Here is an 18,641-nt window from a genome sequence, read left to right on the forward strand (position 1 = left end):
TTGGGATTCATGGTGGTGACAGTCTATGGAAAATTATACTATGAAAATTCAATAGTATTTATTTTTGTCAGTGTGAATGTGAGCTAATTTGTGACCTGGGATATATTCTTACTGAAATTAGGCCAAATGGTTAGAGCAATAGCAAGATTTGGTGTTGATTGATTGTGGGAATTATGCCAAGATCTCAGCAGCTGTCCTTTGGTGGCAGCTGTAGCCGTACATTGCCCCTGAACTCGTAGCAGTGAGTCCGGGATGCTGCTGGGCCCCTGACTAGGATGAGGCAGAAGGAAAAGCAGCAGGGGAGCCACTGAGTGATGGGCATTCTGGGTGCTTTCCCGAGGGTGGGCAGAGGCTGCGAGGAAACCATCTTTCTCGTAGTATTGGGGGTTCATTCTTTATTCCTGTACATGTAAGATATTGCTCTCTTGTTAATCGCTAAGTCCGAGGATTCGGGTAGGTCACCTGGGGAGTGAAGACAGAGTGGTCAACCTCTGGGAAGCTCATCAAAGAGAACCAGAGGCCGCGTGTGCTTGCCAGGCAGGCTCTGTAGGACCCAGGATGCAGTCTCCATCCCCTCCCTGCCTCACTGAGCACGGGCAGTGCTGGGTGCTGCAGATACAGAGCTGAATTGGACGGCACAGCTCCGTGCAGAGGCCGGGACAGGGCTGGAATGGCTAATGGTTGTTGTTATCAGAGCTCACCCTTGCTGAGTCCTGCTCACGAGCCGCATAACCTTCCGAGCATGCAGCTTGCATTAACGTATTTAATCCTTACCACACTCGGAGGGGTCAGAGGGCTAGTTGGTGAAGCCAGGAGTGGGGACTTGGTCGCCGGCTGTGAATCTCCTTCTGCCGATGTGCCAAGCTCAGTGCAGGCAGGGATTGGATTCACAGAGGCAGGAGGCTGAGAGCACCATGAGTGTGTCCAAGGCAGGGTGCCCAGTGCAGGAGCCAAGATGCAGAGAAGGGTAGAGAGCTGACTAGGAGTGAGTTCACTGGCTGTGGCATCACTTGACCTGTGCAAGGCAGGCGAGGTTGTCCGCTGGGAGTGGACAACAGTCTGGGGAGTGGAGGTATTGAAAGCTGGGACAGCTTGGAGGAGCTTCCCCTGGAAACAGGTGGTTGCTGGGGTGGGCGGTGCTCAGTAATGTGTGGACGCCACACTGGTAGAGCTGCTTTCAGAGGCATGCACATCAGCAAGGGCATGGACATGGGCCACAGGTGAGGGAGACAGCAGGCCTTGTGGGTCTAGATGGGCTAGGAGAGGAAGTACCGTGGATCTGTGTTGCCCTTGATGTCTTAAATTTGGTGCTGGAGTTAAACATACATTGGCTTCCGACTCCACTGTGCTGAGGGAAGGACTGGATACATGCAGAGAAGAGCAGGAGCCAGGGAGCTGTAGAGGCTGCTAGAGAAAGGAGAGGCCTGGCTGCCACTCCTGAAAAGTTCAGGGCTTTCGAAGTTTGGAGGAAGTTGAGGGTATGTCATGAGAAATTCTAAAGTGAAACCAAAGAAAGTTCTCTAAAGTCCAAAGAGTCAAGGCGAGGGTCCCAATAAAATGTTGATGGTTTCCCAGGAGAAACCACAGAAATGCCTGTGATGAGAGTGTTTGAGCTGAGACCCAGGGAGGCATGGACGTGTGGGGGATGGGCTGGGAAGTGAGGGGCAGTGGCAGCCCACAGGGCTGGAGAACGCTGTAGCCAGGGGCACCAGTTTCCAGAGAGAAATGAGTTTTGGGTGAAAGTGTTCTGAAGTGGAGTGCAGGAGGCACAGGCTGCCCCTTCCTGGCCTCTGGGCACACAGCTGCCCCTCCAGAGAGCCCCTGGAACGGGCCTGTCTGCCCAGGTGGACGGGGAGGGGACTGACATTGGAGAAGGGATCGCACAGACTCAGTGTAGTGGACAGGTAGGGATGTCAAGCTCAGGAGGACGTGTCCTTGGAAAGAAAGTTCAGAAAGGAGCAAACGGTGGAGACAGTGGGGAGAAAGGGCGGTCAGGGGCTGGAGGGACCTCCATTTGTTGAAAGTTGGTGGTATCATGTTTTCAAATCAGAACTTTCTACCAGGAGCTATGCGAATTTAGATGTCACTTTCATGTGTCTCTCCTCATGAGGAGGAACTTCACGGGAGGCCCTGCACATCAGCTGCTGACCTGCAGTCCAGGTAATGGCCTCCTCAGAAGCCATACCCTGATCTGTGTAGGTGGGCGGCTTTCTTTTGTCCTGGAACCCTGCACTAGAGGATGGTCTGATCACAGCGTTGGTTTCATTCCGGTAACCAGCGCACAGGAGAGTGTCTTCTCTCTCCTGGAGTGTTGTATGCTGCAGACTCTGTTGCAGAAATCCCCTGTCTACCCGAGGTCAGAGCCTGCCTCTGTCCCCAGATGCTTTGCATTAAACCTGAGTGCATGTGGGAGCCTCGGGCTGGTTGCCCTTGCTAAATATGCCCTTGTTACCATGTGGTTTCTAGCCTGAGAATATTCTTATTTTTTATGTATTGAGATCAGATTCACGGCACATAAATTTACCATTCTAATCATTTTAAAGTATACAAGGCATTGATTTTTAGTACGTTCACAAGGTTGTGGAACTGTTGTCATTATCTAATTCCAGAACATCTTCATCACCCCAAAAGAAGCCCTGTACTCAATGAGCAGTCATTCCCAGTTCCTCCTTTCCTCAGCCCCTGGCAACCGTGAAGCTACTTTCCTTCTCTCTGTGTTTCCCTATTCCAGACGTCTCACTCCTTGGAGTCGTGCAATGAGTGGCCTTCTGTGATTCACTTCTTTCACTCAGCCTAAGTGTTCCAGCTTCATTCTTGTTGCACTCCATCCTTTAATGGCTGTGGTGTGTCACTGTGTGGGCACATCACACTCTGCCTATTCATTTGTTGGCTGGTGTGCATTTGGGCTCTTAACACTTTTTGTCTAGTATGAATAATGCTGCCTGTGAACATTCTTGTCTGTGTTTTGGCCTTAGGAGAGTCTTATACCTCTGATCTTTCCCACTACTTTTTGAAATTTCCACGTCTTTTCTCATCCTTCTAATTGGCTTCCCATTCTGGAATTTTCTTCTGCCTTTAGGGAGTCCCGAATAGGAGTGGCACTAAACATACTGCCAACCTCCTGTCCCACTTGCTATTTTCAGAGATATTCGGGAAACCCAACAAGTCTTTTCTTCATTAGCTACACAGTGGTCCCTTGAACGATAATTGAACTGTGTGAGTCCGCTTATGTGCAGATTTTTTTCAGGCAACACACAGATTGAAAATACAGTCTATTTAGGATGAGAAGCCTGTGTATATGGAAAGCCCACTTTTCCTATACTCAGGTTCCTCGAGGCTGACTGCAGGATTTGAGTATGTACAGATTTGGTATACTCACGGGGGGTGGTGGGGGACTGGGGGGTGCTGGTGTCTTGGAACCAATCCGCCGCATATACTAAGGGTTGACTGGCCAGCCTGCTGCACAAAATTACAACCCTTCAGGGTGAAAAGGCTTGGGGCCTTTCAAAACACTCTGAGCCACAGAACTGCCTCTGGCCAAACATCAGCAAAGCTTCAAAAGACCTCCTTGTTTCAAGAGAAGTTAATACTAACAGCCTGAACAGGCTCCATGTAATCAAGACCCATTAGCAGGGAACGTGTAGAAAATGAGAGCGTTCTGAGCCTGCCTGCTCAGTGGCCGCCAGCTACATAAACAAGATCTGAAGACCAGTGGGTGCCCGTTGCCATATATTCACAAAGGCTTATGGCAGCCCGTTTACAAAGCTGTTATCCACATGAAGAAAATTCGCCCTCAGCCACCGAAAAACAAAACAACAAAAACCCCAACCCCACCCAAATCAAACCCAACCCAGAACAACATGAAAGGAAACACTCCTTTTGAACATATAACTAATCCTGCTGCCTCTTTCTATTAGAAATGGATAAAGGTACCTTGGCTGTTGCTTTTCTTGCAACGTTTTATGATGCAATGGTCTGATTTTAAAATTTGCATCCTGTAGGAGGTTGGGACCCCCTGGCCATATCTAGACATACAGTTAGCTACAGTTTGGAGACACGGACATTCATTGCATTATATTCACTGCTCCTAATCTCTTTTCTTTTGATGTGTATTCTTTAAAGCAAACTATTTTGTGTTAAGTTAGTCACTGCCTTTATTGCAGCGATCATGCCATTTGCAGAATTGTAACAATAATTTCGGTACTCTTGATAGGAAGGTGGGTTAGCCAATACCCTTTAAAGAATACCAAATTTAATAGAACTTCTTGCACAATAAGTGCATTATGTCTCATCCTAAAAGAGATTTTTTCTTTCAAGGGTGCGCTGAGTTTTGTCTTAACCTCCTGTAAGTGACATATGCCAATGTGGCCATCTCGGGTGATTTATTGAAGACTCATTACCCTCTGCCTGTGCTTTCAGCCCAGGTATGTCCTGTCTCCCCTGGATGGCTGACTGGTGATTTTTAAAAGGGTTTCTATTGTGCTTTGGGAACCTGAAGGCATCAGAATGGGCTTTTGCTTGTTTGCTGTGTCATATTCTGTTCAGTTAAAGAGTAAAAAACGTGTGTGGTTGATATTGTGGCCCATGTTGAGCCAAAGCAAAGAGTAAGCCACTGGCTGAAGCCCACCTATGTTGAATGTAATGAAGCCTGAGATGAAAAGGATCTGCTACACTGTACACAGAACGTAGAGCTCTGGGCTAACCACACAAAATATGCTGTGTGCAATGAACACTCACGCTGTACTCTTAGCCACATCCCGCACAAAAGACAGAGAGACAACTCCCAGGAGATGGAGCATGTGTGGCAAAGATTTTCCGCCTGGTTACTTTGAAGAAAGCAAAAGGAGGCTGAAACTGTGCTTTGTAAGCCGCGTGGGTTGGTGCTGGCTCCTGGACGTCAGTTCAGAATGCTCAGGAGTGAACGCAGAAGCCTGGTGAGGGATTCCCAGGAGGAGCTCCTTTCTCCACCTCCTCAGCCTCCGGAGTTCAAATTTCACTCAACCTGAGTGCACCAAACCCCACCCTTGTGTTTACATTGCCCTGGCCTTTTTGGCGGAATCAAAGTCCCTGCATAGCCAAGGAGATCTTTTACCTTCTACACTAGTGGGAGGCCAGGTGCCTGGGAGGGACGTGGCGTGCCTCTGCCCTCCCCTGGCATGCCACTATCCTGCTGTGAAGGCCTGTGTCAAGGAAAACTGGGCTCAGAAGTGCAGACTGAGAGAGCCGCTGGGCTGTTTTGAAGGAAGGTAAGCAGGGAGCATTTGTGTGTGCACGCATATGTGTGTGTGTGTGTGTGTTCCTGTGCGGTGCGTTTGTGTGTGCATGTGTGCATGTGTGTGGCTTCTGTAACGCTACAAAGATGTGAAACTGAGCTGTGTGCCTGCTGAGATTTACCAACTCGCCAAGACTTCCAGAGGGAAAGAGCTGGTGCTAGCCAGGAGGAGAGGGTGTTATGGAGTGGAATAGTCAGCAGAACGGATGCTTTAACCGGGCAAGAAGGAATGTCGCTCAGGACTTGTCCAGGAATGCCTTTATTGGTTTGCAAGCTGGAGGTGTCTTAACTTACCGACTTCTTTTTGGGGAGGAGTTCAGTGATGGTCTGACATGGCGTTTGTAAGCTCTCTGGCCGCCTCCGTGGCCAGGCGGCTTGGGTGACCTCAGATAAGGCCAACAGGACCTCCTCTTTTCCTCTGGGCTTGGGCCCTAGTGTTTTCACAGTTAGGAGTGCCCAAAAGGGAACTGGGCTGCCCGGTCAGAGGCCTGAGATAGGCGCCTGCTGAATGCTGAGCCTGCACCAGCGTGCTGGTGTGAGAGGTCTGCCCGGGGAGCCACCCTGGCCTGCCCTGCTGTCCGTGCGGCTGTGGGGGCACCTTGGCAGCGTCCGGGACTCGCCTGCCACAGCCCCACTTGGAGCTTAGCACTCCTTTATCGCCACATTCCAGAGCCTCACCCAGGAGACCACGGGAGCCCTTGGAATCTGGCCCAACTCCCGAGTCGCTCCTGCTCTGCAGTGGGGTGCCTTCCCTTCCCGGAGAGGCGGTTTGTGGCTGGGCAGGCGTTTCTGTGTGGAAGGTTCTGCTCTGGTTCTGGCTTTTGTTAATTTTTTTTTGCTCTGTATTTCTCTAAGAATTTACAGTCGGCCTCGTTTTTAGAAAGCGTGAGCAAGGAGCTCAGCTTTACTCCAGAGGGAGGGATTTTCCAGCACCCTTGGGCAGTCTCAGTAAGGTGTCCCGGTGCTGCGCTGCAGCCTCTGTCCTGCTGGGCGCCTCCCCTCCTGGCAACTCAGACAGTGATTTGCGGTCTGGGGGCTTGGGAAGGAGTTCACTCTCAAGGTGAGACTGACGTAGCAAGGGAACAATGCCTTAGAATGGAGTTATTCCGCCTAAGGAGAGAAAGAGTTGTCCCTACAGAGTAGAATTTATTACCGTCTTTTATTTTTTGTAAAAAAAAAAAAAAAAAAAGAAAGAGGAAATATATCAAAGTCATAGGGTCTCTGATTTAGTAGATTAAAAGCAATGTTCTCAAAGACCCAAGTGTAGTCCTCATTTCTTAGCTCTTGATTTTTCTCTGGAGTAGAAAATGATTTAATACAAACTCCAAAAAGTATTAATTAGCAAAGAGTCAGAATTCTATTGTAATAAAATTAAAGCAAACCTTGTTTTAGTGAGAGGTTATACATGCTCTAATTATAAATGTCCATATGGAAAAAACAAGAGTGATTTTTGCATATGCTGTGGATAAGATAACACAACACCCCTTGAGAAGGAACCTCTTGGCTCAGACATCGCTTCCTGACTGGGAAGGTCTTTCTGTGCCTGCAGCTCCTACCAGGCCTCCAGGGAGCAGGTACCCTTGGGACATCGCCAGGGCTACCCGTACCTCTGCTCCTGGCTTCAGATGCGAGAATGCTCCTTGCCTCATTGTTAACCCCATTCAACACTGCCTTGTGCTCTGGGTCACAGCCTAGTTTTCAGCCGTCCTAGCTTGGTGATAGACTCTTCCATACTCCGGAGCCTGAAATCCAGGCAGTCCATCAGCACCTGTCCTCACCAGCACTGAAACCCCCGCTGGCTGTTCCACATTGTGCAGCCTCAGACCCATCAACTGAATAGTCTGCTGGAAAACTCACAAGTCCAGCGCCGGTGCCCATCGCTCATGTGTCAGTTGATTTAGCAAATCCAGGAGAAATGTTCTGTCTCTGCGAGGGGAGGTCATGTGATGCAGTGATGGGAACCATGGACGTGCATGACACGATCTGCCAGATCACCCTTACCCGTCCCCCTGTGAAACCTGGACATGCTCTGGTCCCTTGCAGCCCCCTAACCTCATAGGTTCAACAGAGGAGAACCCATGTCCCTTCTGGGTTTGCTTTGAGCCTCAAATGAGGCAATAGGTGAAGTTCTTGGAAGACAGTAGTTGCCCAGTTAGCTTATCACTGCTGCTTTTGCCATCATTGCTGTCAGTGACTGAGGAAACAAAAAAAGTATGGGATGGGAAAACAGTTTTACAGCTGGTAAGAGCCTGAGCCAGGCAGCTTGGCCATAAAGTCGCACTGGGTGGATGGTTAGCACAATTGGTGCCTGGGACAATTTGAGTCGTATCAAAAAATGACTTACAGAACTTTTGAATACGTTTTTTTAAAACCCATCTCTTATCATAGCTTTATATTAGAGAACAATTCTTCAGGGTAATTCTCGAGGCGGGAGGTCAGTGGACCTGCTTTCTGTGTACTCACTGATTAGATGTTCATGGAGCACTCCTCTGTCCCTCAGGTCTGCACCCAGAGGGTCCACACGTGAATCACATGTGAGTTCCGGGAATTCTTCACTTGACCAGGGAGGGGGAAAGCACAGAAAGGAGGGTTTGCCCAGTGCCTGCTGTGTGCCATGCCTTTCATGTTGCACCCCAGTGGTCCTGGGAGCTGATACCAGCAAACACACCCTTCTCCAGGTTGCTTTGCTACAGACAAGGAAAGTGAGGCACAGAGAGGCTGAGTGATTCATTCATCTGAAGTCACACAGCTATGATGAAGCCAGGACTCAAGCCTGGGTTATGCCAGAACGTCTAGAAAGGGAGGGAAGGTGTGCACATGAATCACTCCATTGGAAATGTCAAAAGATGCTTTATGTGACAGTGAGATGCAAAGGGACTATGATCGCTATCCCAAGGAGAGAGGGTTTCCTTTGTCTCATGGAATTTAGGAAGAGGAGGGAAGGCCTTTGAAGAGGGAGAGGAGGGCAAGGGGGAGAGGGAGAAGGAGGAAGGGGAGGAGGGGGAAGAGGAGGAAAGGGAGGAGGGGGAAGAAGAGGAAGAGGGGAGAAAGGGAGGACATCAAGAGGAGTCACCTCAGGTTGGGGCCTAGTGTGCTGTGAGTCTCATTTCTGTCTTGATCTCACAACGTTTGTTTTAAACAAGGTGCAATTTACATGCAGTAAAATGTGCTCTATTTAGTATACAGTAGTCTGAGTTTGACAAACCTTATGCCATGACACTCCCACCACTATCAAGACACAGATATTTCTATTGCCCAAACCATCCCTCGCACCCTTTGCAGCCTCCACTCTTCTCCTGGCCCCGACCACACCCATTTGTGTCCAAACACAATGTCTCCACCCCAGAATGTCACCTACGTGGAGTCGTACATAGTCCTTGAGACCCCTCCAGGGGACCGCCTGCAGACGAGTGCTCATTCTTGAAACCAAAGCCTCTCTGTCTTCAGTATTTTCCTTGGGCTGTGCTTGTCAGAGCCTCACCATGGGCACTTGCAGCTGCAGACACAATTCCAATAAACCTCCACTTATTGGGATTGTTTGGATATGGTGAATTGATTCAGCTGGGTGGTCCCAAGTGAGTCATTTGAGGGCGATCTAGGGACAGGACGGTTCCTGGCTGTGTCTGGAGAAGCTACGTGTTCCCTGTGGTGGTCCAGGCGCAGGTGGGACCTCTGGCATATCCATGGCTCCTGACCCCAATGGGGCTGCTGGTACCATGGGCGTGTGGGGGTGCTGAAGAGTCCATGCTAGGAGCAGCACCTGATCCACTGTGAGGATAGAAATGCACTTGCTTGAAGAAACAGAACATAAAACTGACCATCACTACAGCGGCTGTGGCAGCACAGGGGTCTGTCTCCGATAATGAATCATATTAGGAGTTAGAGAGGAAAGCACAAATCGCTTGATAGTCTCTGAGGAGTGAGTGAGGTGTATATGAGTGTGTGTGTGTGTGTGTGTGTGTGTGTGTGTCTTGATCTAGATATCTGTAAAATATAAACGTGATTGACTAAGATTAGAATTTTATCATTTGTAAGGGATGGAAATAATGGGTATTGGAGTTGGCGGGAGGTCGGTTTAAATTTCAGATGTTCTATTCAGTAGGCTTGTAAAAAAATCATTAATGTTAGTGCAGGCTCTCTCAGCCTCTGATTTCTCATCTGTAAAATGAACTTCCCATTTCCTGCTTCACAGAATTGCTTTGGGAATCGAGCGGGATCCCTAGGGCCTAACAGTGTGCTGGGAGCATGGGAGGAGCTTGCACAGTGGCCTTGTCTTTAGGTGGTCAGCTGAGTGGTAGGAGAAGGGTGTTTCCAGAATTCTCTCTGTTCGTCAGGTGATGAGGATGCCAATTCCTGCAGCCTCACCTGGCTCACCTGAGGGTGGCCGCTTCAGCATCAGTGGGTGCTTTTCTTCTCACACGCCACTCGGTCTTTCCCTTGCCTCTGTTGATCTGTCTATTCAGATGCCATGAAATGTGCCCACCACCCTTTCCATCTCTTGTTCCTCTCTGTTCCCCAAGGGGGCTGGTCCATGCTGCAGCACATCATCAGGACTGGGCTGAATATTGCTTCTAAGTCCCCATTTATGACTAGCAATCATAGCAGTGCTTAGTCAACTCTTACCAACTTTCATGGTGAAGAATTTTCTAGTTTCTCCTTTGAAACTAAAAAGTTTCAGGGAGGATACTGTTAGTTCTTTTGAAATGAAAAGTTACTTTTTAAGCACACCTGTCGCAAAAAGTAGAGTATGGGATTCTTAGCATCAGTACCTAGAAAAAGGAAAGGTTCTACATCGCTTCATAAATCTATCAGATTTGTCCTTCTTTTGCTTCAAATCAACTTTCTGTTGGAAGCAGGGCCAGTGGACAGTTCAGTGGATTACAGATCAGTGATGAGTATTTTTGGTTGCTAAGTGATTGATGATGGAGGGTGCTGAAGTGTGAGGTCAACCGTCCCTTTGGCCAGCTGATTGTTAGCTTGCCGGGGAGCACAGTTGGGCATTGCCTAATCTGTTTTCAGCCGGGATGGAAGGGATATTTTCATACATATATTGTTTTGTCTTGTCCATTTTTGAGTGACTTTTGAAATACTTTCTGAGTGCCTCTTACTCTCTTGCCTCCTTGTGGGAAAGCCACGTTTCAGTACCAGGGTTGGGGTAGAAAGAGAAGGATTCCCTGCAGGGAGGGTGGGTGAGGAAGTCTGTTGCTGCAGGTCCTCCAAGGAGACAAGAATGTCTGTTCTGTATTTTCTTCTTTCTGGTCCTTTTCCAGGCGATAAACTTCACTGGTATGTCATGCAGCGGAAGTCATTCAGGGCCATATTTATGTTTGTTGGATTTTGAACTAAGATCCGGCCACAAGGAAATCGTTGCCAGACAGTGGACAGGCTCCCTTGGGAGGGGAGGTCCTTGGTGCCGTTGGCTGCGTCTGGTGGCAACGCAAGGGAAAGGGGACACCGAATGGGATGATTTATCCTGGACTGAGATGTGGAAAGGTTCTCCTCCTGCATCCGCAGCTGAAGAGCTATGGGATCCCTGCGAGTTACTTCCTCCCACTCTGGGATCAGGTTCTAAATTTGCAGAATGAGGGTTGATTCAGACTTCCCCATACTCCCTTTGAGATGGAAGCAAAATGTTAAAATCTGTTATTTAAGGATATAAAAAGGTGGAAGGGGCAGACGAGTGGCAGGACCCCACCTTTGAGAATTCTGTCCTTACCCCACCACCTCCTTACAGCAGTGTCAGCCCTGATAGCACGTCAGGTGCCAGAGACAGAGTGGAGACTTGAAGCCCTGCAGCCTCCCTCACCTGGTAGGGGCTCCTCACCCTCCCTGCCCCTAGGAGTTCATCAGGGCACCAGGAACCCCACCGACAACCCATGTCCAGGAACCACAGATGGGAGTTTTGTTGGCTATGTCATTTCTCTGGTCTGGGTGCAGAAAATTACTTTCTACGTCACTTTTCCAAACCAGAACCATATTATCAGTAGCATTCTGCCATCAGTTAAGGAGGGTATCCTTTAATGACGGATCAGCGCCTTTGGGAGCTGCAAACAACAGGGTGTGGGCTCCTGTTTGGTTTCTCATTGGCAAGACTGGCAGTCAGCCATGCAAGGACCCTGCTTCCACATCCCTGTTAGGTTTCATTTCTAGGCAGGATTCTCTTTTTATTGCTCTTGTCCTGCAGCTTTTGCATTGAGTCTTAGAAAGCATAACAGTGGCAGAAAGTGTTTAGGTGAGGCTCTTTCCTATGCGCCCAGTGTAGAGGCAACAGTTTCATAGGTGAGAAGATAGACGATACAGAGGTCAGAAGACAGATATTTACCCAGCCCTGCCACTTGGAGCTGTGTGGGTTTGAGCAATGAAACGCCAACCTCACAGGTGGCAGGAGGATAAAGGAGACTGGAAATGACAGTTAGCATGGTGCCATTTGCTTGCATCTGCTGTTTGCCAGGGCTCTGTCTCATTAATATTTGTGCCCCTGGTTCCGAACACATTGTGTCCAGATAATGTTCAAATGTCCCCTGGATATCTGGTCCATGCTTCCTGCTTCATGGGCAAATGGGCTAACCTTTAGGGTCACGACTTTTGTTTTCTTTGGAATTTAGAACCCTTAAATTGGGTGACTTCATTTACTTTTCCAGTTGTGTTCATTGTCAGTTGGAGACCAGCCAGGTCAGTAGCGATGGCCGCCCTGTTTCCGCCTCTCACGAATGGGTGGACCTGGCTGTGCTGCCTGGGAAAAGGCCCAGAGAGCGGGGACACCTGGGCTGCAGGTGGCCAAGGGCTGCACGTCTCTTCTACCTTCAGATCCTTGTGGGCTGTGTGTGTGTTTGGTTTGGGTTGGTGGTGGTTCTTTGCTTGTTTGTTTTGCCTGCTAAGGCAGCTGATCTTTCCAAAATAGCTCCCCAGATTTTGTCATGTGTGAAAAAGCTCAAACTTTTAGCCTCTCACTCAATACTCACCTGGTGTCAGAAGCTGTTCTCTAATGCTAGAAATGTAAGAGAGAGCAAAATAAAGCAAACCACCTGCCCTCAATGAGCCTGAGTCCCCGTGTGTTGAAGGTGCAGTTCTTCTGAATGCAAGTATGTACTCTGGATAAAAACCCAGTGAGGAAAGCGTGGTCAGGGCAGCACCTGTTGAGGAGGTGAGGGAGATGAGATGCAGAGAGGGACAGGAGCCAAAGCCCCAGGGCAGGTGCATGCTTGCAGTGGACTGCTAGGAACAGGGCAGGCAGTGAAGAGATGAGCCCAGAGAGCGGATGCCAGGCCCTGTTCACTATGGGAAGAGCCTTTAATAGTAGTTATGAGTGCTCTTACTTGGAGCCAAAGATGGAAAGCATCTTTGTGTCTTTCATCCCATTGAAAGATAGGAAGCATTCCGTTTTATAAATGTAAAAACCGGGAAACTGAACAGCCTGAATGTCATGACCAGGAACGCACACAGAGTAAATGGTGGAATGGGGATCCCATCTTTAAGGATAAAGGGAAACAGCCGTCTCCTTTGTCCAACTGAAATTCAAGTTCTTCCTTTTGCAAAGTGATAGCCCTTTATAAGAAAACAGGATAGGAACAGTGTGTTCCAGAGGCCCCTTCTCCTTCCCTCCCCCTGAGGCTGACTCTCCTGCCCCCACTGAAGACCACGGGGGTGTAGGTGCAGGGGGTTGTCTGTGGAGCTCCTGGGATGGCCTACCCAGAGCTCTGCACCTTTAGAAAGATCTGTGTTGCTACCGAGTGATTCAGAAGCTGATAATCTTTCATATTCTTTTCCTGTACATTTAATATTTGTTGGGCATTTTCTGATGTAGAAAACTACATATGTATGTAGCAGGAAGTTTAGCAGGAGTCCAGCCTTGTCTTTGACGCTGGATAGGGCTGGACTGGACCCTCTCTGTCCCATGGCTGTGCTCTCATGTATTAATAGGAAGGTGGTTGAACACCACCTGGGCTGTCAGGATTTGATGAGACCCCGCTTGGAGGGCTCAGAATGGGCCTGACATAGATGGAGTGTATAGTCAATGGTAATGGAAATGTTGTTGTTTTTAATGCATCTATTATTATTTTAAGATTTCTACTACTAATAAAATAGGATTATTCATACCCTCCCATAGGAGAGGGACTATCCTCTGCCTTACCATTTGGTACGGAGCCTTCTAATCACGTACTGTTCTTAGCAGGCAGGGCAGGGAGCTAGCTGAAGGATTCCACCTCAGACTGATTAATAAGCCCTTTTTGACAGCATTTTAATTTAGATTAGAAGAATTGCTTTACAACTCATTCTTGGGCTTTTTTTTTTTATGTCATTGTGCCAATTTATTTTAACTCAGATTTAGGGAGAAGGGTGTGGGAGTCATATAGACTTAGGAGTGTGAAATCTGTGACCGTAGTGGGTAGGCTCATGCCCTGGGCTGAGTGGCCCTGCAGTGTATGTCCTGGCTGCCAGCCAGGTGTGGGAGGGACTGGGTTGATGGCCATACAGCACCCTCCATCGTGGGGAGGAGGAGTAGTCTTTGTCATTTTCACGGAGCAGAAGCTGTTTATCAGCACCTCCTTCTCACACTCTGAAAACAGCAAGAAGGATTTGCCAGGTCTTACATTTGTTAAATTTTCCTGGTAACAGGAAATCTAAACAGAAACCAAATTAAATTGATGTTTACTCAGGGCCTATAAAGACACTCACCCCTGTGCTATGCCGTTTAATTCTCAGGTCAACCTTTTCATAGAACCATCTACCCACACCCTCATTTTATAGCCAGGAAGCTGAAGGTCAAGGTGAATGCACCAGTTGGTAGAACCCTAAGGGTGGACTCAGGATAGAGCTGGGATTTGAACCAGTGTCCATCTAATGCCAGAGCTGCTTCAAGGGACCACTCTACTTCACAATCGCCTAGTGATTGCATTAACAAATGGATTGCATTTTCCACTTTTGAAATTGTAGAGGTGATATTTGCACGTGCCTTATAATTTAGGCCAGTCTTTCCAGGTGTCTCCTTTGTTTAATTTGCACAGAGCTGGGTGAAGTAGGTGTTTTAGTCTTTGCCTGTTCTGAAGCCTGGTCACTTGGTGATCCCTGGTCAGATCAATGTGAGTTCAGTACCACCTCTTTGTGGGCAGGGCCACTGACAGAGCTTCCAGGTGTGTGCCCTCCTGGTGCTCTCTGAGCAGGTGGGCAGTGGGTCAGCAGGAGCACACAGGCGTCAGGGCCAGTGCACCTGGGTTCTAGGCCCACCTCCACCTCCTAGCAGCTGCCTGACCTTGGGCAAATTATTTATTCTCTTTGATCCTCAGTTGCTTATAGATAAACAAGAAAATAGGTCATACTGTGAAAATTAGAGAAAATGCACGATGCTCCTGTCCTGTCAATAAAAGGTACTCAGAAAACAGCAGCTGTTACTGAGGCTGTTACCTTGAATGAATCCCATGGCATATGTCCTGTCATCACTTTCCCTGCCTTGAAGACTTGGTTTATTTTCAGCATTTTGTGTAGCATTTCTACTCCCAGACCCTTCCTTCCCTAGGCTTGACTTTAGGATGGGAGTCACGGCCACTGCAGATGGGCCTATACCCCTGTGTCCACTCTCCCCACTCCTTGCTTCTCTGCATGCTTTCCCTTGGGCACGGTTGAAACAAGAAGAAAGCCTTACGTGGGCGTGTTTTCAGCACCACACCCCAGTACCTCTCAGGACTCTGTCCTAACACGTTGTCCCAGTGTTTTCAAAAAAGCCAGCAGCTGCTGACCATGGTGGTGCATCAGCCTGGAGCCCGGGGCTATGAGGCACATGCTTAGGGCAGGTCCCTCCAGAGGGCTCCTGGGCCAGGCTTGGTGACTGCTGTTAGGTAGTGGCTCACGTCTCTCAAATTCCAGGTGCCCACGCAGCGTGGGCTTCCCACCACCAGCAGCTCCCTGGCTGTGGAATGCTTGCAATTTCACAGTTGAGAAAGTAGAAGGTGGGGGAGGCCCATGGGGTGCGGCATGTGCTGACTACAAACTCCAGCTTATTTTAGGAGGCTCTTGGCAAGGACCTGCTGTGTGTGGTCGCGGCAATTGGCCAGTCAGCACATTGAGGCTCGGGAGTCCCAGAATGCCAGAGTCATGGCCATGATTAATAATAGCAGCCGATGCCTCAGCCCTTCCTGCCCACACTTTAGTTCAAAATTTTATTTTCTTGACATTCCATGTATGGAAATCAGCGCGTGAAGGTCAGCCTCAAGTGTCTGTGATCCTGAGACATTCACCAGGCACCTACTTGGCCCAAAGTTGCTGTGCCAAGCAGGAAGACCCAAACCAATTCCTGTACTTTCTCTTTTCATTGAATTTCATATTGACCTTTGAGCAGACATTCAGTTTTTTTTCCTTTTTTTTTTTTTTTTTTTTTTGAGACAGAGTCTTGCTCTCTTGCCCAGGCTGGAGTGCAGTGGCACGATCACTGCTTACTACATCCTCTGCCTCGCAGGTTCAAGCAATTCTCCTGCCTCAGCCTCCTGACTAGCTGAGACTACAGGCATGCACCACCACACCTGGCTAATTTCTGTATTTTTAGTAGAGACGGGTTTCACCAAGACATTCAATTTAATAGGAATTTGCTACCCAGCACCTAGCTGATGCTCAACAAATGTTAGACAGGTCTATGAACGGAAGCTCTTCTTTGTCTAAGATGAACAGTCCATTCTTGGGGATTTATGAGCCGAGCTGGCCTCAACGTTCACAGTCATGATGAAATTAACAATGAGCCCCAAAGGCAAGATGATTCAAAAGGTGAAGAATCCCAGAGTTCAGAATGACAATTTGTTCTGCATGGAAAGGTAGAAATGATTCAAGCACCTGAAGATGTTTATTTGAATGCCTTTTCATTGGCATCCTCCAGAGTCTATATAGAACTTTGTGATCTTAGAGGGATCTTTGTCCCTGCTTATTGTAAATCATATTTTGAATCCATTTATTTGTTTAGACAAATGCACACACTCATTCTGAGGGTGTGAGACTTGCTTTCATCCCGGACTGAAAGCCTCTCTCTGGTTTTCTCCCCCGCAGTGCTACACACGCAGGGCCCTGTCGATGGCAGCCTTTACGCGAAGGTGAGGAAGAAAAGCTCCTCAGATCCTGGCATCCCAGGTGGCCCCCAGGCCGTCCCGACCACCAACAGCCCAGACCACAGTGACCACACCTTGTCTGTCAGCAGTGACTCCGGCCACTCTACAGCCTCTGCCAGGACTGATAAGACGGAAGAGCGCCTGGCTCCAGGAACCAGGAGGGGCCTGAGCGCCCAGGAGAAGGCCGAGTTGGACCAGCTGCTCAGTGGCTTTGGCCTGGAGGATCCTGGAAGCTCCCTCAAGGAAATGACTGATGCTCGAAGCAAGTACAGTGGGACTCGCCACGTGGTGCCGGCCCAGGTTCATGTGAATGGAGACGCTGCTCTGAAGGACCGGGAGACGGACATTCTGGATGACGAGATGCCCCACCACGACCTGCACAGTGTGGACAGCCTTGGGACCCTGTCCTCCTCGGAAGGGCCTCAGTCGGCCCACCTGGGTCCCTTCACCTGCCACAAGAGCAGCCAGAACTCACTCCTATCTGACGGTTTTGGCAACAACGTTGGTGAAGATCCGCAGGGCACCCTTGTTCCGGACCTGGGCCTTGGCATGGACGGCCCCTATGAGCGGGAGCGGACTTTCGGAAGTCGAGAACCCAAGCAGCCCCAGCCCCTGCTGAGAAAGCCCTCAGTGTCCTCTCAGATGCAGGCCTACGGGCAGAGCAGCTACTCCACACAGACCTGGGTGCGCCAGCAGCAGATGGTTGTAGCTCACCAGTATAGCTTCGCCCCCGATGGGGAAGCCCGGCTGGTGAGCCGCGGCCCTGCAGACAATCCCGGCCTCGTCCAGGCCCAGCCCAGAGTCCCACTCACCCCCACCCGAGGGACCAGCAGTAGGGTGGCTGTCCAGAGGGGTGTAGGCAGTGGGCCACACCCCTCTGACACACAGCAGCCCTCTCCCAGCAAAGCGTTCAAACCCAGGTTTCCAGGCGACCAGGTTATGAATGGAGCTGGCCCAGAGCTGAGCACAGGCCCCTCCCCGGGCTCACCCACCCTGGACATCGACCAGTCCATCGAACAGCTCAACAGGCTGATCCTGGAGCTGGATCCCACCTTCGAACCCATCCCTACCCACATGAATGCCCTCGGTAGCCAGGCCAATGGCTCTGTGTCTCCGGACAGCGTGGGAGGCGGGCTCCGGGCAAGCAGCAGACTGCCTGACACAGGAGAGGGCCCCAACAGGACCCCTGGGCGGCAAGGTGAGCTGGGGCTCCACGGGAGGTGCTCCACGGGAGGCTAATGTGTGATGAGAAATCAGCCTAGTAGGTTCGCTTTTGGCAAAACCCACAAGGGAGGGACGTTTCCCTTGCAGTTTGAACTCTCGTGAATTTTGGCCTAGGATCCAAATGCTGTCGTGCTGGTGTGGTCCCTTGGTGGGAGATTTGGAGGGTGGGAGAACCAGGCAGAAGACCCGCTGTTAACATCAGTGCAGGGGCAGGGAAGGGCCCCTCATGCCTTCATTGCAGAATGGGCTTAACAGTGAAACCGTTCTCCCTTCATGAATGCTGGTGGATTTACGAAGGAAGCATACTTCTGTCCTTGTGGTGTAGATCAGGGCTTTGTGGAAAAATGCCAGCTACTTCAGTGGGGCTGAAGGTTGGGGATGAAGAGGACTGCTGAGCCCTCAGACAGCTTTGTCACAAGGAAGTGATTCAGCAGTGGTGGTATAAAATGTTCTGATTACAAATACACGTGTCAGAGTTGGCCATGGTGGTGTCGGGGGACTGGTTATGGAAGGCAGTGCCTGGGTGGAGGCTCGGGGTCCACAAGGGGTTCTACCACGGAGAGCAGCTTAGTGATGGGAGGGGCTTGGGGGAGCAGGCTCATGGGTGAGGGGACTGAGAGCTGTGGTGGGACCCAGAGCCATGGGGCCAGGTGCAGGGGCCTCCTGGGGATGCCCCAAAACCAGGTGGGGGTCATGCTAACTGCAGGGAGGCCAAGACTGCACGTGTCCTTTTCCCCTGAGGCTGGTGGTTTAGAAACCAGCACAGGGCCTTTCTGCCTGGCTTTGAGGCCTGGGAAGAACCAGGGCTGGGAGTGGTGGACAAGCAGTGACCTCTGCCTAGGTTACAGCAGCACTGTCTTCAAGCTGCATTGATGTAATGGGGCAAGTTGCATGTTGGGACCAGATTACTATACAGTGTTCTTTCTGTTGGGAAGTCATGAAAGCCGAGGGGACCAGAGAGCTGGAGGTGGTCATGTCGGCCAGGAAAGACACTCAGCAGGCAGAGAAGGGCACTGAAACGGAGCAGGGTTGTCTCAGTAGGGGACTGTGTGGGTGAG

General features: G+C 49.9%; 1 protein-coding gene across 37 annotated transcripts in view; it reads left to right on the forward strand.

Moving 5' to 3' along the window:
- The window catches only part of TNS3 (tensin 3), a 308,803-nt gene that overhangs the window by 203,386 nt on the left and 86,776 nt on the right, over positions 1-18,641 (forward strand). For all 37 annotated transcript variants that reach the window (XM_015133583.3, XM_077996802.1, XM_077996781.1 and 34 more), the window contains one exon: positions 16,301-17,557. In XM_015133583.3, coding sequence (XP_014989069.2) covers positions 16,301-17,557 — 1,257 coding nt within the window. The remainder of the gene's footprint in view (positions 1-16,300; positions 17,558-18,641) is intronic.

The sequence above is a fragment of the Macaca mulatta genome, chromosome 3, assembly GCF_049350105.2.
Source record: "Macaca mulatta isolate MMU2019108-1 chromosome 3, T2T-MMU8v2.0, whole genome shotgun sequence".
Classification (NCBI taxonomy): Eukaryota; Metazoa; Chordata; class Mammalia; order Primates; family Cercopithecidae; genus Macaca; species Macaca mulatta.